The sequence below is a fragment of the Eptatretus burgeri genome, chromosome 2 (assembly GCF_056783735.1).
Source record: "Eptatretus burgeri isolate ZD-2024b chromosome 2, Ebu_testis_v1, whole genome shotgun sequence".
Classification (NCBI taxonomy): domain Eukaryota; kingdom Metazoa; phylum Chordata; class Myxini; order Myxiniformes; family Myxinidae; genus Eptatretus; species Eptatretus burgeri.
The window spans coordinates 43,908,795-43,933,368 of record NC_140962.1 but is presented as its reverse complement, the minus strand read 5'-3'; the positions used below and the strand labels follow the sequence as shown (position 1 = coordinate 43,933,368).

General features: G+C 43.7%; 2 protein-coding genes across 17 annotated transcripts in view; one reads left to right on the top strand and one right to left on the bottom strand.

Annotated features, from left to right (window-relative positions):
• LOC147031932 (uncharacterized) overlaps window positions 1-24,574 on the bottom strand; it is a 174,867-nt gene that overhangs the window by 145,220 nt on the left and 5,073 nt on the right. For 4 of the 16 annotated variants that reach the window (XR_015054977.1, XR_015054983.1, XM_085869171.1 and 1 more), the window contains exon 3: window positions 4,930-5,001. The exons of the other annotated variants lie outside the window; for them this stretch is intronic. Coding sequence is in view for 2 of the 4 variants with exons in the window: in XM_085869171.1 (XP_085725297.1) it covers window positions 4,930-5,001 (72 nt within the window). In the remaining 2 variants the exon portion in view is untranslated. The remainder of the gene's footprint in view (window positions 1-4,929; window positions 5,002-24,574) is intronic. 16 annotated transcript variants of the gene reach the window in all.
• LOC147031933 (uncharacterized) lies at window positions 9,075-24,336 on the top strand. Its single transcript, XM_085859904.1, is given in 5 exon segments — window positions 9,075-9,151; window positions 10,691-10,912; window positions 11,398-11,684; window positions 11,958-12,158; window positions 21,326-24,336. Coding segments are annotated over 5 exon segments (3,681 nt in total). The 3' UTR covers window positions 24,220-24,336.

Sequence of the window (24,574 nt, the reverse complement as noted above, 5' to 3'; positions counted from 1 at the left end):
GCCGAAAGGGCCGTTTGTCGACCGAAAGGGCCATGATCTCACTTTGGGCTCAGTTAATCCCTGGGGAATTGTCTCCAGAATATATCTGTCAAGTTTGATTCGGTTCCGTTCACTAATAACCGAGAAAGAACAATTTTAAGAAAATGGACCAAAATGGGCCGTTCCTCGGCCGAAAGGGCCGCAATCGCACTTTGGGCTCAGTTAATGCCTGCGCTTATGTGTCTAGTATATGCCTGTCAATTTTTGTTGAATTCTGTTCACGAATAATGGAGAAATAGACCTTCAAATGAACTGTACACAATTAAAAAAAGAGAACGCGAGCGGCGCTTAGACCCCGTGGGGTGGAAGACCCCACGGGGTAAAAATCGTGAAGGTGTATGGTGAATGTGGATCGGCTAAAGTAGAATGAAGATGGTAGGTCGGCAGAAGAAGGAGGAGAAAGAGTCAGTGCAGGAAGTCACGTGGTTACGTGGGGTACAAGGTGAGGAGGGACAAGGTTTTCTTTGTCGTATTTTTTTTTATACATATTAAGACATGAAACAGAGGGTATAGGTGGGAGGGATAGCAGGAGAGTGGAGGGAAAAGTGGCAAAAATAGAAACTGATGGTAATAAAGAGAAAATACAATAAACACGATCGTGCACATAGAAGGGAAGAAGGGTCGGCCTCAGGTCAACCCGATATGAAAGGACGACGAAAACTCAACAATGAGCACAAGTCTCAACACAAGACCGAACTACAAACACACAGTAAACACGGAGATTACAAAACAACAGCAAAAACGCGACAAAAAACGACCGGAAAAACTTATCTTTGAGAAAGTCAGCAGAGACCCTGAAGAGGAACCGCCACCGTTGCTCAAGAACCGGAACCGGAAGTTCAATTGGAACCGGAATGTGCCAATAAATTGTTGCTCCCAACTTGCCAGCTCCGACAGAAGACACCATTTGCATTTTTGCCACCTTCATCCCAACCTTGTTTTGAATCCCGTGCAGGCATGGGCAACTTGTTTGTTGCGAAAGTTTGTAATCCAACCAGATTCTAATTGTACTAACAGCCAAACGATCGATATTATAGCCTTAATCTCAGATTACTATAGCCTTAAGGATAATCTCAGATTACAAGGAATGTCTCCATCTAAGATCTCAGTAAATTACAAGGCTGTGGATGGCATACTTTTTGAACTACGAGTTATTTAGCGTGCCCGTTTTGATGGGCGCCTACGTCACGCTACTAGTGCACACTCGCTTGGGAGGCAAGATGGCACCTGCTTGCAATTTGGCCAGACCCTATCTATATAAGGCACTGCCCTGCACTAACTAAGCACTGCATCAGCTCAACCGCCGTGCTCCCTTACAGTCACAGTCACATGTTCGAGACCTATTGCCATGGACTGCATAGGAGAGATGAAGAAGCAGGTGGCTCAGATGTATGGTATCCTTCCCATTCAACGGAGGCTTATTAATACTGTCGGTTCCCTTCTGCCTCTTCTCAACACAATAAGTCTCACTCCACACCCTCTTTTCCCTCAATCCTCAGGCCACACGCATTCTTTCACAATCGTACACCTTGTTCCAGTAGTTACCCTCTCCCTGTCCCACCATGATGCACACACACCCCTATGCCTTCATCGAATGTTTCTCACATCTGTCGAGTCCATTTCTTGTGTCTCATATTGTGCTCTTCTCTTCAGTCCTCCGTAGCAGCTGCATCATGATGTCTCCAATAGTCACTCCCAAAATGTTTACACTGATTGACCCGACGCCCTTTCCCTCCCTGCCACTGCGTGCCCTTATCATGTGCAGTACTGTCATGTGGATGTGCGTTTTGTCCACCCGTTACCCCCTGCCCCGTGTACAAGTTTGTTAACCTGTTACCCTCAGTCATTTAACCGTTCCCTAAACCTCGACTTCTGCAGAGAGAAGGAAATCTCTATAACTGTGTGTGATTTCGTGAATATTGATCACTTATTACGTGTTTTATTTACTTTATGGCTGCTTAGTTCTCTAAATAAACTTGTTTGTGTCAACCTTTTCATATGAGAGCGTCTTGTTCTATAAAAGAAAGCAACCAGAAAATAGTCAAACCCACTGGAACATACATGAAAGAAAGCCTCATCTTCACCTGCTTGGAAATCCCCGTGTGAAGAATCAAGGTGTTAAATGTTCTTCTTCTTCTTCGCATTCCGTTCTGTTCTTGTGTATGACAGCTTGACTGATGAGTAGCAGTCATTTATTGGAAGCGCGGCTGTGCCGTTGATACTGTGCCTCTCTAACAGTACACTGGTATTCACTTCGCCAACCTCAGCGGGATGACAGGCTGAGTCAACCCCACCTGGTGTTAATTCAGCTGCCAACTTGGCTTGAACTCAGGACCCTAGGATCCCAAACCAGTCACCCGAGCCGCTAATCCGAACAGCTCGGCTTATTGTGTGCATTGTAGTGTTACAATAACATGGTTATCACATCACATAGACAGAGTTAATTCGCTCCTCTTGGCTCTTGCTATTTTGAAGTCTTTTTTTTTTAATTGAGGCCACGAATCTGTTTACATTTGAGAATTGAACTCGCTGCCAACGTTGAACATTTGGATGGACAGGTGTGGATAAAATAAACTCTGACATCAATTTTGAAATCACGAGGTTTACAGTTCATATGTGATGTTTGTTTGTACAAAAGTGAAATATTAAACTTTTTGTCATTAGTTGTAGGAAGCAAATTATTCTGCTGTTTTATTAAGAATCTCTTTCCCATCGAACATCATCATCAATGTACTGTATCCTCTTTACAGAGCGTTGTTGCTGCCGAAGAGGTCTCTCGGCAAGGCTTATGCTGGGTGGTTTGCCGTTGCCTTCCCAGCAAGTCAGTCAAGGCAGTAATTTGTATTTTTTTTTCCTTGGTGCCGGCGATAGCTTGCCTACTCTTTGATAAAGACATTACAGGTTATTTTACATCCACCAACAACTCGTCAACGTGCAGGATGACAGTTTCAAGCTGGGTCGGGATTCGAACCCAGGCTAAACAGCTCAGAGGTGGGTGTGTGTACCTCTGGGTCCTCCATCTAATATGGTAGAATAAAAAGTGGGTGTATACACACACACACACACACACACACACACACACACACACACACACACACACACACAGCTCTGTCTCGGCATGCGCCCGTCTTTTCTTCCTTCCCTCCGTCCTTCCTTCCCTCCCTCTGTCTGTCCATCCAGCCATGTGACTATATGTCTATTATTTATGTACTATGGGAATGTACAGTACCTATCGACCCTTTAGACTGCTGAGACCGCTTAGACCTTTGAAGACCCTTTAAGACCCTGAGGACTCTTATGATGCAAAATTTCCCAAAGACCCCTGAGATCCCAAAGACCACCAAAAGACCAAAGATCCCAAAGACCACAAATATCCTGAAGACCACCAAGACCAAAGAGACCCCGAGGACCCAAAAGATCCAGAAGACACACAATACTCCAAAGACCCCAAAAAACCCCTAAAGACCCAAAAATCACCAAAAAGACCCTGAAAGACCCCAAAAACCCCTAAAGACCCTTTAGACCTTAACATTTTGACCCCTTACACCCTTCAGACAGATTAAACAGCTTAGACCCTTGACCACTTGGACCTTCATACATCACAAATGAAATTTCAAATAAATACAACATCAGCAATATTACAAATAAATTTGTGGAAAAGAAAAGTTTGTATTATGATTGGTGTAACCCGCGCCAACACATCAAATCTGTGACGTCAATCTCTACAACGGCGGAGTGTGGAGAGGAGAGCATAGTAGCCAAACCACACTAGTTATTTAAAAAGAACAAAAAAAAAAATAAAAGGTTAATGTCTACCTTAATAGACCAATGAGGAGATCGAAAAGCTTCGCATTAACTATGAATTTATTGCAGCTGAAGTAGGACAGATGTCTGACGGGATGAAAATTCATTTCAAATAACTTTGTCTTACAACACAGATCACTGATGCCAAATTATGCTTCACCATTAAGCCAGTACATGGTATGGATTGTGGATTTCTCTTTAATACTACATTTGATCTCTCTACTCCACCAGTGCTGATCTTTCAAAAGGTTGTGCTGTTTCTACAGTGATCAGAGAGTAAGGAGGGAGACCATTTTAGCCAGGAGCTACATTTCCCAGCAGAAAAGCAATCCGTCTTGCATGTTATTGTTGTAATTTATTATTTATTAGGTTTCCAATCCACAAGCCTGTTCTTCTTGCTCGGGTTATTGTCTTTTATCTTTCCGTTAAATTTTGTCACTGGTATTTCTCGGAGACCACGACATCGATAAACTTGACACTTCACCGGAATGTTCCAAGTCATAAAATCAAGAGCAAAACGTCAATGAACCCGATTGGTCAAAAGGTTTGGTGGCCATCTTGGATATATATATATATTTTTTTTTAATTCAAAGGAATGTCAAAGATCTTCTTTGCAACTGCTGAACTGATTTATACAGAACTTCAGAAAGATCATCGATGGACCGGGAGCATTTCACATTTGTGAAATACAACTTGCTGTGTGAAACAAACGTGGCCATTGACTCACTAAAATACTTTTTGCATTGTCACATTTGAACAAAAATGTTTCTCTTTCTCTATGCATCGTCTGGGTTGTTCCAGGATGACGAGTATGGTGACATTTTCCCTAATAATTTCCTTCCTTGGTGTGAAATTGGCAAGATGCGGAGCAAAAGTAGAAAATTGTCAAAAGAAGGGAATTCCAACCAAAACCGTCTGTGATGGTAGACACTCCTCTACAGAGCCATAAGCGTACGAAGATGGCAAGGTGAAGCACAAACCATTACAACCATATGATGAATGGGAAAAAAAAAACGCAAAGGCTTTTGTATGTTCTAAAAAGTTCATTTGATGAACTTGCTTCGAGAACATACATTCCTTGGTTACCATATTGTTGTGGATTTGGAGGCAGTAGGGATCATGAGAGAAGTTCTCGAATCCACCATCCGACCAACGATCCTGAAGCAGACAAATCGTGGATAATTGTCCAGCACAGCAGGTTGCTAAGCCACCGCGGATGCCGTCAGATGTTTAATTCAGGCAATGTTCAGTGTCTGAATCCGCTTTACTTTCCCGGTGAATTAAACCCCCCAAATAGAGTACCACGCTCTCAACGTCTTACTGTGACTTGTGTGACAAGGATGAACTCATTCTATTTTGGTGAATATCCGAATCCAACTACAGGCATTTTTGTAGTGATTCTTCAACATTGAGAAATAGGGCCAAAAACGATATATAGCATGCTATCTCAAAACGTTGTGGACACATTTGGATAAAACTTGATGGATGAGTTGGGTAGGTGATAAGGATGAATCGATTCTTATGACAAAACTCAAACTCAAGACCCCAGGCAAGAATGTCAAAAGATGTTGTGATGGCAATCCGTAAAAGGATTGTGGTGTCATTACTACCTTGTTATCCCTTCTTACCTTGTTTGGTTATCGTTTGGATATACCATCCCTACATGTTTTTTTCATTTTTATCTCACCTGCACTTTAGTCCATTGAACTTATGCGATCGAGCATTGTCCGTCAGTGAGTGAGTGAGTGAGTGAGTCAGTACATCAGTCAGTAAACACTTCAGTCATTATCACTTGAAGCAAACACGAGTTTGATGAAACTTTGCCACAAGCTTCATATCTGATGCTGAACTTCATATCTGATTCATATCTTCACATTCATATCTTCATATCTGATCATACCACAAGCTGAACGATGGTGGATTGACAGTGTCAAAATTTGCGCTCATTAATGGGGTCTACTGAGGGGTGGTGGGTTGACCCCCCAATGTACCAAAATTTGTTCACAGCACAAAAAAACAGCAGGGTATATGAGGGACTGCTGGGGGGTTTGACACCCCCCCCCAAAAAAAATGGGTATTTGCTCTCTTCTCCAAAAATACACGCGGAATTTCGATGAAACTTGACCACAACCTTCATTGCTCATGATGTACCAAAGTTTGTTCATGGCATTAAAAAAAATCATGGTCTTGGGGGGAGGGATTTGTGGAGGGGTTGAGCCCCCCAAAATGGGTATTTTCTCTCATACGAAACAACACATGATTTCAATGAAACTTGACCACAACGTTCATCACCCGTAATGTCCCAAAGTTTTTTCACGGCATAAAAAACAAAAATCAGTGTCTAAATTGTCTGCGGGGCGTTTGAGTGACTGTTGCTCCTGATCCAGGCAAGCTTCAGAACCCGTGGTCCTATTTTTACCTCCATCCCTGAAGGTGGAAGGTGGTTATGTTTTCACCTCTGTCTGTCTGTTTGTTACTTGTGAAAAAAACAGAAGATTTTTCAGGTATATTGATTGGTCTTGTACGTTATTCTGTCTGTTTGTGTGTATGTCAATCGCCTGTGGGTCACAATTTCAAACCAATCTTCACAAACTTCACCGCCTGGTGGAGTTTGTCATAAGCAAGAACCCTGTCATTTTTGAGGTCAAAAGTTCAAAAGATCAACAACATTGTCAGATTTGTAAAATCCTCAATTTTCATTCGATTGACTTGAAATTTGAAGAGGATATATATTTCACGGTCACTGAATTCAACCACCAATTATTTTTGAGGTCAACATAGCCCAAAAGGTCAACAAAGGCAAAAGGTGAACAACTGCATAGAATTTCTAAAATCCTCAATTTTCATCCCAATGACTGGAAATTTAAAGAGGATTTGCACATTTGGTCATTGAATTCAACACTAATCATATTTAAGGTCAAATTTGTTTTATGGAATTCGCAAGCATCGTGTGTGCTATGCACAACATCTTTCTTTTTACTTGGCGAAAAAATTATTTGCAAACTATGTTGGTATGTAGCGTTTGTCTGTTTGTCACACAATTTTGGCCGCAGTTTTCAAGCAATCGTTTTGAAAAAAAAATTTGTGTGTCGGTGACCAGCCAAGGACAGCAATGCAAAATTGTGGTGAAGATCCGAATCCAGATCCGGATCTGAGAATTTTCTAACTCATTCTTCACCATTGAGAGATCAAGCCAAAAATTATTGATATCACAATATTTCAAAAGGTTACAGATGGATTCATACGAAACTTAGTGGACAGGTTGGGAGTGCCACTTGGAGGAATATATTCAATTTTGGTGGAGATCCGAATCTAGATCTGAATACAATAATTATTTAATTTTTAACTGATTCTTCACCATTGAAAGATGGAATTAAAAATGACATTGCATGATATCTCAAAAAGTTGAGATTGGATTTGGATGAAACTTGGTGGACAGGTTTGGGTGTGTGACAAGAACTAATTGATTCGATTTTGGTGAAGATCTGAATCCGGATCCAGATTCGAGAATTTTTCAGGTGATTCTTCATCATTGAGAGACGGGACCAAAAACGACATGCAGCATGTTATCTCAAAAAGTTGTGGATGACTTGTGATAAAACGAGGTGGAAGAGTGGGTTAGGTGACAAGAACAAGCCAATTTGATTTTGGTTAAGGTCCGAAATCAGATCCGACCTATCAGTGGCATACAAAATGTAAACTATTCAGCCTGGCGGAGGTATGTTCTCGATGAAATGCCGTTCCGTTTCGCCAAGGTGTCACTCTATGAGTGATTTTTCACTTGTTTGTCTGTTTGTTTGTGTGCATAATATCTCAAATGGTTATGGATTGATTTGGTTAAAATTTGGTGGTCAGGTTCGCTGTGTGACAAGGACGAATTGATTCGATTTTGGTGAAGATCCAAATCCAGATCTGGATATGAGAATTTTTTTTAATTTTTAAAGTGATTTTTCACCATTGAGAGATGGGGCCAAAAAAGATATTTTACATGATATTTCAAAAATTTCTTAGCCATGATACATTCTACTTGATCAGGCATTGATTGCATGGTGGAGGTATGTGCTCCACCGAGTTCCCTTCTAGTTTATAAAGTTTTTTTTCTGCTCGGGTGTTCCAAAAAGACATGGATAACCTTGGTTTTTAATATATTTAGTACCACTCATGACACAATGATACCTTTGTTTTATATGATACAGAAACTCATAAGGTTTTCTTTTTTTCAGGTCTGGTGGTTTAATGTAAAAAGAAAATGGCAGCTCCACAGGAGAAAGCTCACTGCGTTGAATGTTTCATCGAGCCGAGATCTGACACGCAAGTTCAGCGTAATTTCGGTACAAGGTATGGAAGGAATCCATCATTGCGGACTAGTATCAGAGAGTGGTACAGGAGGCTTAAGGAGACTGGAAGTTGTCAGAAACAGAAAAGTACCGGTCGACCAAGCACAAGTGCAGCGGACGTTGAACGACTGTGTGAATCATTTCAACAAAGTCCCAGAAAATCAATTTGACATGCATCCAGGGAACTGGGACTACCAACCACCACTGCACATATAATTTTGCATAAAAGACAAGCTTTATGCCCATAAGGTGCAGATTCTGCAGGAACTCAAACCAAATGATGGACCCAAATGCAAGGAGTTTGACTTGGAAATGCTCAGTCGAATGGAGGAGGAGGAGGAGGAGGAGGAGGAGGAGGAGGAGGAGGAGGAGGATTACCTGGAAAAAGGTCATGTTCACAGACGAAGCTTGCTTTCATGTATTAGGGAATTTCAACCGGAACAATGTGAGGATCTGGGGCTCTGAAAACCCCCACGTGGTCATTGAACACATGAGCGACAGTCCAAAGGTCAATGTGTGTTGTGGCCTCCTCCATGATCGCTTGGTGGTCTGTTTTTCTTTGCGGAGGGTACAGTGACCTCAACAATTTACATGAGCATGTTGGAAGGATTCACCTTCCCACATAATGAAGACCTGCAACTTGATATCATTTTTCAACAGAACAGCACTCTCCTTCATTGGGCCTTAGTCATTCGATCCTGAATGAAAAATTTATCGGTAGCTGGATTGGTGAAGATGGATCAACTGCCTGGCCCCCATGATCACCAGACATAACCCCCTTTGATTATTTTTCTGTGGGGATTTGTCAAAGATATTGTCAACAACATCAAGGTGGCAAAGCTGCAGGATCTTCATTCTTGGATCACAGCTGCATGGACACTGGTGGACGCAAACATGCTGAGCCGAACGTTTCAAGAACTCATGTACCGCCTTGATGCTCTGCACATGACAAATGGAGCTCACATTGAAGAGTATTGATGGTGTGCACAAAACTTTATGAGTTTCTGCATCATATAAACCAAAGGGTATCATTGTATCTTTTGTGGTTCTAAATATATTAACAACCAAAGTTGTCCAGGTCTTTTTGGAACACCCTGTATCTCTTGTCTCCTCAGTCTCATTAGCGTACCCACCGCTTTCTCTTGCATCAGATCCCTTAACTGGGCCTTCCTTTCGAGAAGCAACGGTAGCTTCTCTCATGACTCTCATTAGCCATTTTACTCTCTCACTGAAAAATGTCAAATTCCAACAAAGATTATCATTTGTTTTATATAATTTAAATTGCTATCATCATACCCAAATCTGAGTTTTCATATTATCCCACCATAAGTTGATTGAAGAGAAAGAAGATTTTTTTTTTTGAAGACTGCAACTTCCCATAAAATACAAAAGGATTCCTCAAATCGGTTATATTTTATGCCTTCCACTAAACATCCAATAAGTATTCCTGCCTGTATGCTCAAGGAAGGATAGGTTCAGAGTTACCACATCATGGTCTGATAACAAGGAAGAGAAAAGGCTGGAAGAAAAATCACAGGGTTCCTGAAAGGTAAGTTAACGTGCAGGTGGTCAAGTCTCGATAGGGATACCTAACCTTGGCACACCGATGTGTAAGCGAGTGCGGTAATGTACAAAACAAGCCAAGATAAAACCAAGATCGGACTTCAAGACTAAGCTCGATCGATCTTTTACTTCTTCGCGAAGTAATCCGTTATGTTTGACTGCCTCAAACTCTTGGGCATCTGGTGCATGAGAAAGGATTCAAACCGGTCATTGTATTCCATGATGTTGGCTGGGCAATCCTCCACCGAAAGACAGTATCGGCCGAATCGGCCGAAACCGAATATTTGGCTGAGCCGACATTTGCCGAAACCAGATGATGAGCACGTCATCGACATCTTCAAAGGACACACATTTCACGCATTTCACACTTCCCACCAGCCTCACGATCTTCTCCACTTGTCCAAATATCTTGCCCTTATTCTTCAAGATATCGTTCAATGTCTGCCGTTTGATGTCCAACTTCTCAGCTATGTCTGTTTTCTTCATCAGTGGATTTGCCTCGCAAAACTGGATAATGTCGTATTTTTCTTGGTAGGTTTTAGTTGTAAGCTTACGCTTAGTCGCCATTGTCCTGCCTGCAGTGCGATCCACGTGTGTACGCAGTTATAAATAGCCTATCACTGGCGGTGTACACCAATGAGCGAGCATCACGATTCCATGAAATTGGGCTTCTCACGAGGCAGCAGTTCCGTGTGACGAGTTAGGAGTGGTAATTTACTTGAGTTTCCATTAGGTGGGAATGGACAACATCTGACGACTTAGACGAAGTGACAACTTAGAAATGACGACTTACAGAGTGATGACCCTTTATTCAAAGGGATTTAATACGAGATAAATTCGGGACTTTTTGACGCTGCCGACTTAGGCGAAGTGACGAGTTACACGCTGCCGACTTACACCTAGTCTACTGTATTTCACGAAATCATGCTTGTCTCTAACAATTTTAGGGAGATGATGAATGATGTATCAATGAATCACAGCGAATCAGCAAGGATTCATCATGAACTCACTGGTCGCAAAGCTGCTCAGCTCAACGAAAACGTGGCAAGGCTTCTGGACTTTGTGAGAGATAGGGGCAATCCTTACATCATCGAGGCTCCAGGCATCAAGCTCCATAACCTCATCACCAAACAGTTGGCAGATGATGAAGTGGCAGTGCGCTGCTTCAGGTGCAACAGAACGGAGATCGACTGGTCAAAGAATTTCGGAAAGAGCGGTTACTGGAGAAGACAAAAAAAATTATCGGTCACCATATCAAAAAGAAACCTGCTGCAAATGGACTACAAACCACCCTCTGCGACGACTACAGCTCCTGTAACTGTGTCGCCCAAGATGATAGCGGCAGCTCAGCATGACATTGAGATCGTGAAAGAGCGGGGCATGACACTCGACTATCTATGGCCATGATATCATCCCCATTTCGACAATATTTGAAGGTGACCTCCCCTTCAAACCTGACAAGAGTGCACTGATTGCTGATCTGGAGAAGTATTTAACGGTTGAAGACATGTATTTTCCTGGGGGGGGGGGGGGGCATATCCCTTATCTTAGACTTCATGTCTAAAATTCGGTCATTTCCAAACTTAACATCCTCTGGAACATTCGATCGCGCAATTAGCTGTGTCCTATCTGTGGGCCGCTCATTTTGCTCCAGGACCAGCCTCCACGTCGTATTTGACAGCTACCTGGAGTCATCCGTTAAAGCTGGAGAAAGGTTCCGTCGTGCTGGCAGAGTGGGGTCTGTTGACCTCATTGAGCTCACTGCAGATGTCCCAATACCACAGCAACTTGAGAAGTTCTGGACATCGCCTTCCAATAAAACCAAGTTGCAGCAGCTTGCCCGCCAGCTGGCATCAACTCCTCTGTTAGTCAAGCTGCCCGTCATGCTCAGCGGATGCATCACAGATGAGGAAGTTGTGCCAGCACAGTTGCTGTGCGCAGGCAGATAGTCAATCCCACTGTCTGCCGAAACCTGTGAATCTATCGAGGCTTTGACATGTCATGTGGAAGAAGCTGATGATCGCTTAGTTCTTCACTGTGCATGGGAGGTGGATCGTGGGAGTAGTCGGCTGCTCGTGATCTCTAATGATACTGACACAATAGTGTATTTACTTCGCTTTATCTCTCAAATGCGAGAGAGGGGTCTTCTAGAGTTGTGGGTAGAGTTTGGCTCCGGTGAGCATAGGCGTTATATACCACTGCATGTTCTCACAGATAAGTTGGGAGTGGGACTGTGCAGGGTCATAGTGAAGGCGCATGTCCTCACTGGCGATGATTCGCTTAGTAAGATTGGCACAAAACACGCGTCTCTCTCATGTGAACCACAGAAGTTCCTTGCCGATTTTGCAGAGTCAAATCAGTTCACTGAAGAGGTCGTTCAGAAGGCTGAGGAGTATCTTGTTCATGTGTGGGCTGGTGCAAAGTCAAAGCCAGAATCTCGGACCTTCGACCAGCTTCGAGTGGAGTGCCATATTTGAGCTACGACGCCGAAGCCCTTGGAAGCCCTACCCCCCACATCAAGCATCATTCGTGGCCATATCCAGAGAGCTTTTTTGTTGTGCGTAATGTCCTGTGCCTTCTTGGTGACCCCCATTCAGCTCCAGATCCGACGAATTATGGCTGGGTAATGGATAATGACATCCTCTTGCCTGCCAAATGTCTGAATTCATTATCCCATGGGAAGCTTGTTATCTGTAAATGCATGGTCAAGTGTAACACAAAGCGCTGCCCATGCAAAAAGGCTGGGAAAAAAACTGTGATCTTGTGTCACAAACAACAAGAATCAGCATGTCAAAATAACTAATAAGTAGTCAGTCAATTAGGTCAGTGACATCTTGGGTAGCGCAGATAGGTCAGTACACTAAATATTGCCTGTTCATCCAACGTCAGGATGGGACGTAAGAACTAATTGCTTTATCAATATCATAACTTGCCACTCTCTGTGCTTGAACTCATATTCATACCACGACAGGCAATGACTGTACTGTGTAATATTATTCTGCAATGTTTTTTCTCTCATTATTGTTATTAAATATTAAGAATCTGTACTCGCCCTTGATAAATGTTTGTCATACTTCTATAAAACTTTGTGTGTATCTTATTTAACTGATTTGATTGTTTGCCATACTTGATTGGCGGTCATGCTGGATTTTGGCAAATTAGATAATGTTAAATATAAAACTGTTACCTAGGACTGTCAAGATGGCCACACCAGACACCATTTCTGTTAAAAGTTATGCACGTTTTCACGTTTGATGAATATAGTTTGGTGTCCATCTTGGTGTTCGGTAACTGAGAAACATCAAAAATGTTTTTTTGGCGCCAAGTCTGTGTTGGGCATACCTAAAACTCCATAATAGACACCAAAATCGTCCTTCTACTACGTTCCCATCAAAATCAAAAGTAATACACATTTTCATGTTTGATGGATTTTGGGTAGTGGCCATCTTGGATTTCGGTAACTGGGCAACGTCTGAAATGCCTTTGGACCCCACCACCGTGTCGGGCATACCTGAAAACCCTATAATAGACACGACATTCGTCCTTCTACTACATTCCTATCAAAAGTTATACACATTTTCATGTTTGATGGATTTTGGGTGGCGGCCATCTTGGATTTTGGCAACTGGGCAACGTCTAAAATGCGATTTGACACCACCACTTTGTCGGGCATACTTAAAAACCATATAACAGAAACCAAAATCGTCCTTCTACTATGTTCTTATCAGAAGTTGTATGCATTTGTTTTTTGGCGCTGACCTGGTGGCGGCCATTTTGGAAAATGGCTGTTTTCCGGATTTTGCGACAAATTTCAGAATTCCACCTAGTAGATTCTTAAAGCTCGAGGTATTCCATGCTCAAATCAACTGTCAAAGTCTATGCAGTCAGAAATGTATACGGGGTTCTATGCCAGGGCCTGGACTAGTTACTGTTTCCACTCCTGGCTGTTTGTTTGTTTGTTTGTTTGTGAACAGTATTACGGAAAAACTCCTGGACGGATTTCGACGAAACTTGGTGGGGGGGGGGGGGTTAGGTATGGTCCAAGGATCATGCCGTTAGATTTTGGACTTGGTCGAAAGTCCAATATGGCCACTATGGCGGCCATTTTGAAAAAATATTTGAATTTTTGTTTTTGCATTTCTACATGTTTTCAGTGATTTCCAACCCAAAATAAATAAATTTGTTAGAGAAAAAAAAAAACAGAAAATTTTGCAACTGTTTTTCAAAAAAATTTCGATTTTATTTGAAAAAAATTTTTTTAATTTTTTTTTTTGCATTTCTACATGTTTTAAGTGATTTCCAACCCCAAAAAAATGTTAGAGAAAAAAAACCAGAATTTTTGAACCTTTTTTTCAAAAACATTTCGATTTTTTTTGGCATTTCTACATGCGCGTCGATCTAGTTTAGTTTATTCAATCGTGGTTCAGTAGAGTCTGATCCGTTTTGACCTACAATTAATAGGATATCAGGTTCACTTAAGTGACCCAGCAGTATTGGCGGCAGAGGTTTTGCACTCCACCGAGTGCTCCCCCTCTAGTTAAATCTGTTTCTGGTGAATGTTCCCCCTACTTCCCCTCCCTTACATCAAATGGCTGCACTGCTGATATGGTATGTGAAAAGGCTGAATGCCTAAACTCCATGTTTGCATCGAAATCTTGGGTCCAAAACCCATCGCTTTTTGTACCCACCTTACCCAGTCACACCCAACTGTCCCTGGACTCTGTGTCCTTTTTGTCTAACAAAGTGGAGAGCTTGCTGTCAAAACCTCGCCTCAGATTCTGCAACCCGTCCAGATGGCATCAACCCACGTGTCCTAAAAACCTGCTCCTCTGCTCTTGCTCACCCTCTCTCTGTTCTATTCACCCTCTCATTTGCTCAAGGTCATCTGCCATCTGCTTGGAAATCAGCAAACATTACCGTCCTGCACAAAAAAGGTGCAAAATCAGATTCGTGCAACTACAGGCCAACCAGCCTTCTCCCAATCATCAGCAAGGTTATGGAATCCATCATCGCTTCAGACATTAAATCCTTCCTCTTCTCCAATGGCTTGATTTCCAATCATCAATTTTGGTTCAGACCAGGTCACTCCACCAAACTCTCTTCCTATGGTATCTCACCAAACTCTCCAAACTCTCTTCCTATGGTATCCAAGGCCATCTCCACTCAAGGCTCGCAGACTTCCTCTCCTGTCACAGCTAACGTTTGGCTCTAAATGGAGTTCTTTCATCCCCTCTTCCTGTCCAGGCTGGATTTCCTCAAGGCAGTGTTCTGGGCCCCGTTATTTTTCTGGTTTTCATCAATGATCTCTCAGACTCTCTGGAAAATCCTCTTTATCTCTATGCTGATGACTCCACCCTACTTTCATGCTGATCTACTTTTTCAACAATTCTCTGGAAGAAGTCCTTTCTTTCAAGCTTCTGGGTCTCACCATCTGCCATGATCTTTCCTGGGAAAGCCACATTTCCAACCTCACCAATACTGATTCCACCGTCATTAGCAACACTAAAGGTTCTCAGAATGGTGAAACTGATCTTTGGGATTTTGAAGAAATCATTGGAGACAAAATTAGTCATGGAAACTCTTTTGGGGAATTGTGGAGCCGTATTGTTTCGAGCCTTGTGCGAGTGATTCAGAGGAAGGTGGAAGTGTTCATGAGGATGAAAACGAGTCGCATGTTTACTACAGATCGGTAGGGTAGGGCTTTGATTTTCGGTTTATTAGGGAGGGATTTTGAATTAAATGATAAATCGGTTCATCTGTTACTTGAGCAGAAATACCCATCAGGAGTCGGGAAATGTTCTAAAACGCATCAAATTTTACATTGAAGTGAATGGGGGAAAAGTGAAAAACTATTTGACCGACACCCCAAAACCCTAAAAAAAATTGCTCCTATTTCTCCCTCCCCAACTAAGTCATTAACAAAGGTTAAATCCTCAAAAGATTCACTCTCCACCAAAAAAAACCCTTTGTTGATTCTGAAACACACATACCCCAACCCCCCCACCCCCCTCCCAAAAAAAAAAACATTCCTCCTATTTCTCCCACGATGCAACTGATGACACATTTCCATTAAAGTCATATATGGAGAGTCAATGAATATTTGTTTATGTTCATTTTAGGGAATAACTTAATTTTCTTATAACATTCATCACCATCGAGTATATTAACAAACAATATGTTGGAACTTGGTTCTTGGTTCAAATATCTTTGTTGAGCAGAGATGAAACTTAAACGATTGGTTGGAGGTTAATTTTTATTCAAAGCAATAAATCTTAACTAAATAGAGAAAAAAATGGATGAAGATATTAAAACGTATGAACAAACAAAACATGAATTTCATTCAATCACTTCAGAAGAGAATCCATCCATCCATTGGGACCATACTCAGTGCAGAGCGTTGGTGCTGCCTAACCAGTCTCCTTGACTAGTGGACACAAACCTTGACAGGTCGCCACTCTGACACAGGATACCAGCAAGCTGGCACTCATTTTGCCGACCTCGGAAGGATGACAGGCAGAGTCAACCCCACCTGGTATTAATTCAAAAGCCAAGTGGGAATTGAACTCAGGATCTCGAGAATCCCAAGCCCACTATCCTAACCATTAAGCCAACACCAGGCATAAAGAGAATAACTTGATAGAAGATATTGAAAAATATGTAAGAGATGTTAAATTGAAGAAAGACAATTATAATAATTATTGGATAAGAACAACAATGAATAATAATTTAAACTCAACAATTTCCTTTTGTGGGAAAGCTTCTTTGTTTTCTCCAAAAACATAATTTAATTAATCCCCTTCATTACAAATAGTCTTAACAAAAGTTTATCCTCTCCTTGCAATATATCCAAAACTGGAGAAGGCAATGAAACAAATTCAAATGACAAGATCAAAAACTCTTATGCATGAAGCATTGGAAAGAGAAGATGGAACTGTTGAGAATAATGGAAATGAAATTTATATTTATATTAATAATCTAAAAGATGTTGAATATTGGGTTAGTAATCCTGAAGGAAATTCGTTTAAAGGTAATCTGATGAAATTGAGATAGGAGAATTAAATGATGTTATAACATGGGGAACACAGGTATACAAGATGGATATTACAGGGACTATCAGGAAGGAAAGCAGGGAATATGAAGGAGGTGGGTTTGGGGTGGATTAACGGGGGTAGAAAAGATCAAGGATTTGGATGGGGGATGACAAGAGGTGGTGGTGAACAGCTGTTTTGAAGGCCTGGAGGGAAGAATGGGATTGAATAAAGTGAGGGAGTTTATTCCAAAGGTGGGAAAAAAGAGGAATGAAAGAGTGAAGGTGAGCAGAGACTCATGATTTTAGTAGCTTTACCAGAAGGGGGTTGTTGGCGGACCTTGAGCACCCTGCGGAAATGTGGTGGGGACAAATCGCAGAGAGAGCGGGGGGGGGCGAGGCTGGAGAGGAGACGGTACAAGACAGAAAGACCACCGACTTGCCTGCGGTGAGAGAGTAAAGAGGCCCAAAGACTCAGCCTCATCACAGGAGATACCACTGATCCAAAATGCCTTGGTTTCCACAGCGTGAAGCCGAGAAAGGTGGGAGGCAGGAGCAACAACCCAGAGGGGAGAGCAGTACTCAATTAGGCTGCGGATGAAAGCGTTGTCTGTAGTCAGGAGCTCAGGTGGGCCGAGGAAGGACTTCGCACGACGGAAGATTCCCAGTCGGTGACTGGCTTTGGAGGCCAGGTTGGAAATGTGGCTTTCCCAGGAAAGATCATGGCAGATGGTGAGACCCAGAAGCTTGAAAGAAAGGACTTCTTCCAGAGAATTGTTGAGAAAGTAGATCAGCATGAAAGTAGGGTGGAGTCATCAGCATAGAGACAAAGAGGATTTTCCAGAGAGTCTGAGAGATCATTGATGAAAACCAGAAAAATAATGGGGCCCAGAACACTGCCTTGAGGAAATCCAGCCTGGACAGGAAGAGGGGATGAAAGAACTCCATTTAGAGCCACACGTTGGCTGTGACAGGAGAGGAAGTCTGCGAGCCATGAGTGGAGATGGCCTTGGATACCATAGGAAGAGAGTTTGGAGAGTTTGGTGAGATTCCATAGGAAGAGAGTTTGGTGGAGTGACCTGGTCTGAACCAAAATTGATGATTGGAAATCAAGCCATTGGAGAAGAGGAAGGATTTAATGTCTGAAGCGATGACGGATTCCATAACCTTGCTGATGATTGGGAGAAGGCTGATTGGTCTGTAGTTGCAGGGATCTGTTTTTGCACCTTTTTTGTGCAGGACGGTAATGTTTGCTGATTTCCAAGCAGATGCCAGATGACCTTGAGCAAATGAGAGGGTGAATAGAACAGAGAGAGCGTGAGCAAGAGCAGAGGAGCAGGTTTTTAGGACACGTGGGCTGATGCCATCTGGACCGGTTTCAGAATCTGAGGCGAGGTTTGAGAACAAGCTATCCACCTTGTCAGGAGAAAAGGACACAGAGTCCAGGGACAGTTGGGTGCGACTGGGTAAGGTGGGTACAAAAAGCGATGGGTTTCGGACCCAAGATTTCGATGCAAACATGGAGTTTAGGCATTCAGCCTTTTCACATACCATATCAGCAGTGCAGCCATTTGATGTGAGGGAGGGGATGTAGGGGGAACATTCACCAGAAACAGATTTAATTAGATGCTCCAGGATTTGGAGGAGGGAGAGAGGTTTGAGAGTTCAGACTTGAGATGAGAAAGATGTTGTTTTCTGGCTCTCCTGGGGGTAGATACACACTTGTTCTGAGTTTTATGGAAGGAACTGAGATCACCCTCAGTTTGGTTTGCTATCTATGAGGCAAAGGCAAGTTGTTTAAGGACAACTGCCTCGCCACAAGCTTCAGTGAACCAAGGGCGGGAGGAAGGGTAGGACAACTGAAGACGAGAGGGAATAAATATGTGCATGAGGGAGAGCAAGTTTGTTTGAAAGGATTCCCAGTATGAGTTGGCGTTGGAGAAAGCAGCGATAGGAGACCAATCTAGAAGTTTGATGGCTGCTTGGAGACCCTGCCAGTCGGTTTGAGTGAAATGCCAGACTCAACGGTGCTGAGGTGGTTCTCTGATAACAGCCAGAGAGATGTCCACTTTGACAAGGACGTGGTCAGAAGAACCGATTGGAGCGGTATAAGAGCGGCAGATATTTTTCGGGAAATTTGTCAAAATCAGATCCAGAAGAGACCGAGTACCATTGGTTGAGATCCGTGTCAGGAAATTGACCGATTGAGTCAGTCCCAATGAGTCGCAGAAAGCTTTTGCTGAGGTGCCATGACAGGTGAGAGAGGTACCCACACCAATCCAACTGGCATGATGATAACTGAAATCATCACATATGAGGAAGAGTGTGGATGAGAAGATAGAAGGTGGTCCATGTTTTCGGATAATGAGATGTAAATGGAGTCATCACTGTTTGGTGGATGGTACAGTACACATATAAACATGAGGTGGGAGTGGAGGGGAAGCCATAGCCAGAGGTATTCCTGGGGGTGTGGGGGAGTGAGAGCAGTGCATGGAGAGTGAGGAATAGAGTCTTTGATGAAGAGAGCAACTCCTCCACCAGGTCGAGGCTCAGGTTGGTCATACCGGAGGAGGGAGTAATCAGGGAGAGATACTTGGGAGTCAGAGATGTCTCGAGGGAGGAAAGTTTCTGTTAGGCAGATTAATATAAGTCTTGTTTGTCAGTGGCAACCTGTATGGAAAGATCTGTAAGGTTTGACAGAAGGCCCCGGATATTTGAAGTCCACACTGTTAATGAAGAGGAAGGGGAGGAGGCTTTGGGTGCAGAGGATGGGAGGGGAGGGGGAGGGGAGGACAAGGGAGGAGGGAGGGGGAGGTAAGGACAAGGGAGGAGTGGGGAGGAGGTAAGGAGAGTTGTTAAAAGAGTGTAGAGGATTGCAGAATAGCTTGGGGAGGGGGCCGGATGAGGAGGAGAAAAAGCTCTGTGGTGCTGGGGGAAGGCGGGGGGGGGGGAGAGGAGGCAGAAGACAGTTGAGGATTTGACGAAGTGGCGTGATGAGATGGAAGTGAGAGGGCAGGGGAAGGAGGCAGCTTTGTGGATGAGAGGGGGGGGGACTTTGTGAAGGGTGAGAGAAGGGTGAGTGGGGAGAGTTGAGGGAGAAAGGTGAGGGGGGAGTTTTTGAGAAAGTTGAGAGGGAGGCTTGGAGGGAGAAGAGTGTGATGGTTGCTTTGAGAGGGAGGGGTGAGAGGGGTGAGTTGGCACTGAAGTTGGAAAAAAAAGAAAGAATGGTTGATGGAAAGCAAACATTCAAAGCAAACTGGGTTTTTTTTTTAATTCTTAGGTCAGTTATGCGATTAAAGACATTTCTTGAATGATGCAATAAAGGCGAAATCAGAGAATGGAGAGAAGAAACGCTGTAACAGTTGAATTTTTTTCGGCAAGTTATAAAGGAAAGGTCGAATTAAGAGCAGTCTGTTGACACGAAAGAAGAGTAGTGAATAATTATGATACAGTAAAGAGTACCACCCGTGGAAAGAGGAAGATGAAGCATTCATTATAAGAGATCGTTTTTATTATTACTATTAATAATTATTATTTTTGAGAGTTTTCATCAGATTAGGTAATGGAAAGGTTGTAGAAAAATCGTGAGGTGAATGGTGAATTTGTATCGGTAAACGGAGGGGGTGGAAACAGATCACGTGGTTACGGGGGAAGCACGTGGCTATGGGAGGTGGAGAGTCAAAAGTGAATTTATGGATTTATTGTAAATAAGGATTGCATAAGATTCGAAAAAGGGAGGTTGAAGTAAAATCGTGGAGATGTATGGTGAATTTGGAACGGTAAACGCAGGGCGAAGCTGATGGATCGATGAAAAGTATCAGGAAGAGTGGAGAGATACGTGGTTGCAGGAGTTGTATAGATTGAGGATACAAGGAAAAATTATTATTTTTTGAAAAAAAAAAATCGGTAAGATTTGGGAATGGAAGGTTGTAGAAAGAAATTGTGAAGGTAATGGTGAGAGTGGGTCAGCTCAAGTCGAAGAAAGATAAGAGGAAGAATGAGGAAGAATGAGGAGTAAGAAGAATGAGGAAGAAGGAGGTAGAATGAGGAGGAAGAGGAGGAATGAGAAGGAGGAGGAATGAGGAGGATAAGAAGAAGAAGGATCGGGACTCGTGGGTATGCAGGGAGAAAAGGTAGTTTTTTGGGGGGTTTTTCTTTTTAATTTCAGACAAGAGACAGAGTGTTTGGTTGGGAGGGGTGGGGGGTGTTGGGAAAGTGGGGAAAATAGGAATTGAAGGTAATCGGTAGAGAGTAATGTATGAACACAAACATTGGTAAAGGTAATAACAGTTATATTATTGTGTATTTGCAGATGCAGCTTCGTCATTTGTAATCTAATAAACGGTTGGCACAAAATGGAGTAGTTCCTATTTATGATGAAGCTGAGCATTGAACATCACCGCTGAGACAACCAACCCCCAGGATGCCCAACGTAAACTGTCCTCTCACTGACTGCGAGTACTCCACCCACGGTGTTGAAGCAGTCCTGGCTGCGGCGCTCATCACGACTCATGCCACAACTCACACAGATGCCAATGTCAACGTTGTTACACAGCTAAAGTTGAGCAGGTGAAACGTCCCACAATCTCATCCGCTGGGACAAGCAAGGAATGGGCCCATTTGCAATCGCGATGGTCCGACTATGCAGATGCAACCAAAGTGACAGGCAAAGACAAGGTCATCCAACTGCTGGAATGTTGCGATGAACAATTAAGAAAAGACTTGACTCACAATGCTGGCGGCACACTAACGAACAACTCAGAGGGCGATGTCCTTAAGGCTATCAAGCGACTTGCAGTGAGAGAAGAGAACATCATGGTTGCTCGCGCTACACTACATGATATGCACCAGGACCATGACGAATCCGTCAGATCATTTGGGGCACGTCTCCGTGGTCAAGCAGGTGTATGTAAACTCATCATTCAATACCCTCACTGCAATCAAAATGTGAATTACACAGAACTGGTACTCTGTGACTGTGTAACCCGTGGGCTCATTGACCAGGCCATTCAACTCGACCTAATAGGCGACCATAACCAGAACATGAAACTCGAAGAAATCTACCAGTTTGTCGAAGCTAAAGAATCTGGCAAACGCTCAGCCTCACGCCTCTTCCAGTCACCATCACATGGGATGGATGCCGCCAGCAGCTCCTACCGACGTCACAAGAATGACACACTAAGAGGCTACCATGACAATGATCGCAAAACAACAGACAAGTCAGAGCAGTGCTACTACTGTGGAAAGAAAGGACACGGGCACCGATCCCTCGCCAAGTTCAGAAAGAAGGAGTGTCCCGCCCATGGTCATACATGTGTGCATTATGGGAAGACCAATCACTCCGATCATGTGTGCAAAAACAAGAACAAATCAACCACCAAGGCCAACGCTAACGAATCAGAAGGTGCCGTGTTTGATTCCTTGTGCACAGTCGCAACTGATGCAACATTCCACAAATCTATGAGCCTGGACCACCACCTGTACAACCATCTGTCTGACACCTGGATCCGGAAATCATCAAAGCCCCAACCGTTCGTTAAACTGATGATCGGAGCATTCCAGGTTGATTACAAGCACCTAGGATACATTCTCTACACCCAGACCAAGTCCAAATGCATCACTTGTATGGCGGATACTGGTTGTCAAAGCTGTTTGGCTGGCATGAAAGCTATCTCCGGCCTTGGCTTCAAGACCAAAGACCTAATCCCAGTCACAATGAGGAGGCACGCTGCCAACAACAAGGGGATCAAAATCATCGGTGCCGTCATTCTCAGGATATCAGGCAAAGACAAAGATGGCAGCAACTTGGAGACTCGACAGATTACCTACGTCACTGACAGTTCAGACAAGTTCTTCCTCAGTCGAGATGCATGTATCAGTCTGGGCATGATCACAGACACCTTCCCTACAGTTGGTGAGATAGACAGAGACACAGTCCATGCCACCTCAGATGTACTAGACCCCCTACCCAGAAATGACAATGGACTTACATCTGAATGTGACTATCCTCCTTGGGAGAAGCCACCACCAATGCCCACAAAGTTGCCTTTCCCAGCCACGTCAGCGAACCGTGAGAGACCTCATCAATTCCTCCTGGATCACTACAGATCAAGCACTTTTAATACCTGCGAGCATCAACCCCTCCCAATGATGGATGGACCACCACTACGTCTCATGATCAACCCAGATGCTACACCCATGGCCCACCACACACCAGTACCAGTCCCCATCCACTGGCAGGAAGAAGCCAAAGCTGGATTGGATCGCGACGTTAGGCTAGGTGTTGTGGAACCTGTCCCAATCGGAGAGCCAGTTACGTGGTGCCACCGTATGGTTGTGTGTGCTAAAAAGAACGGCAAACCTCGTCGTACCGTAGACATGCAACTTCTGAACCGCCACGCTACATGTGAAACCCATCACACACAATCACCCTTCCACCAAGCACGGTCTGTACCCTCAGGAACACTGAAGACAGTATTTGATGCATGGAATGGATATCACAGCATTCCACTGGAAGAAGGTGACAGACACCTCACGACCTTTATCACACCCTGGGGCAGGTACCGCTACCGTACCGCTCGACAAGGGTATATCGCCTCTGGCGATGGATACTCAAGGCGTTTTGATTAGATTGCCTCTGACTTTCCAAACAAAACAAAGTGCATAGAAGACTATCTACTCTGGGCTGACAACCTCGAAGAAAGTTTCTTTCAGGCTTGTAAGTGGCTGAATATCTGTGGACGAAACGGCATCATCCTCAACCCAGAGAAGTTCGTATTTGGCCAGGAGACTGTGGAGTTCGCTGGATTCCAGATCACACAGGATAGCGTTCGGCCCTGCAAACGATTCCTACAGGATATCATGGAATTCCCTCTGTCCAGAAACATCACGGATATCCGCTCATGGTTTGGGCTGGTAAATCAAGTTTCATATGCATTCAGTATGACAGAGCGCATGCTACCTTTTCGAGCCTTCCTCAAGCCTGGCACCACATTCGCCTGGGACGACCGCCTGAACGAACTGTTTCATGAATCTAAGAAGGTCATTGTCAACGAGATTGAGTCTGGCGTAGAGATATTCGACAAGTCTAGACCAACATGCCTCGCCACAGATTGGTCGAAAGTCGGTGTCGGATTCTGGCTCTTCCAGAAACATTTCTCATGTCAATCAACCACCCTGTTTTGCTGTCCCACAGGATGGAAGATCACACTAGTCGGAAGTCGTTTCACACACTCAGCAGAATCTCGTTATGGCCCTATTGAAGGGGAAGCCTTAGCCGTGGCTGACGCATTGGACAAAGCTCGCTATTTTGTCCTGGGATGCAAGGATCTCACTATTGTGGTCGACCATAAACCGCTTCTCAAGCTCTTTGGTGACAGATCACTCGATGAAATCCCAAACAACCGACTCCGGAACCTCAAAGAAAAAAACACTTCGCTACATGTTTAACATGGTCCATGTCCCTGGTGTAAAGAACAGAGCGGCGGACACCATTTCCCGCCACCCAACAGGCGACGACAATCCCGAGAAGATGCACCTGACAGATGACATATCATCCATTGCATCTATGCCCCAGAGTGACAACACCATTCCTTACCCTACAGTACGGCAAGACTTCCTTGCTGGCATACGTTGCATCGAGACATCAAACACTGATTCATCCTCATCGCACACCGCTGCAGTTTCATCCCTCAAAACACTCAAGACCATCACCTGGAACAAGGTTCGATTGGCTACTAGTAGTGATGAGAATATGAACAGGTTGGTGAACATCATCGAATCAGGCATGCCGATCTCTCGTCAA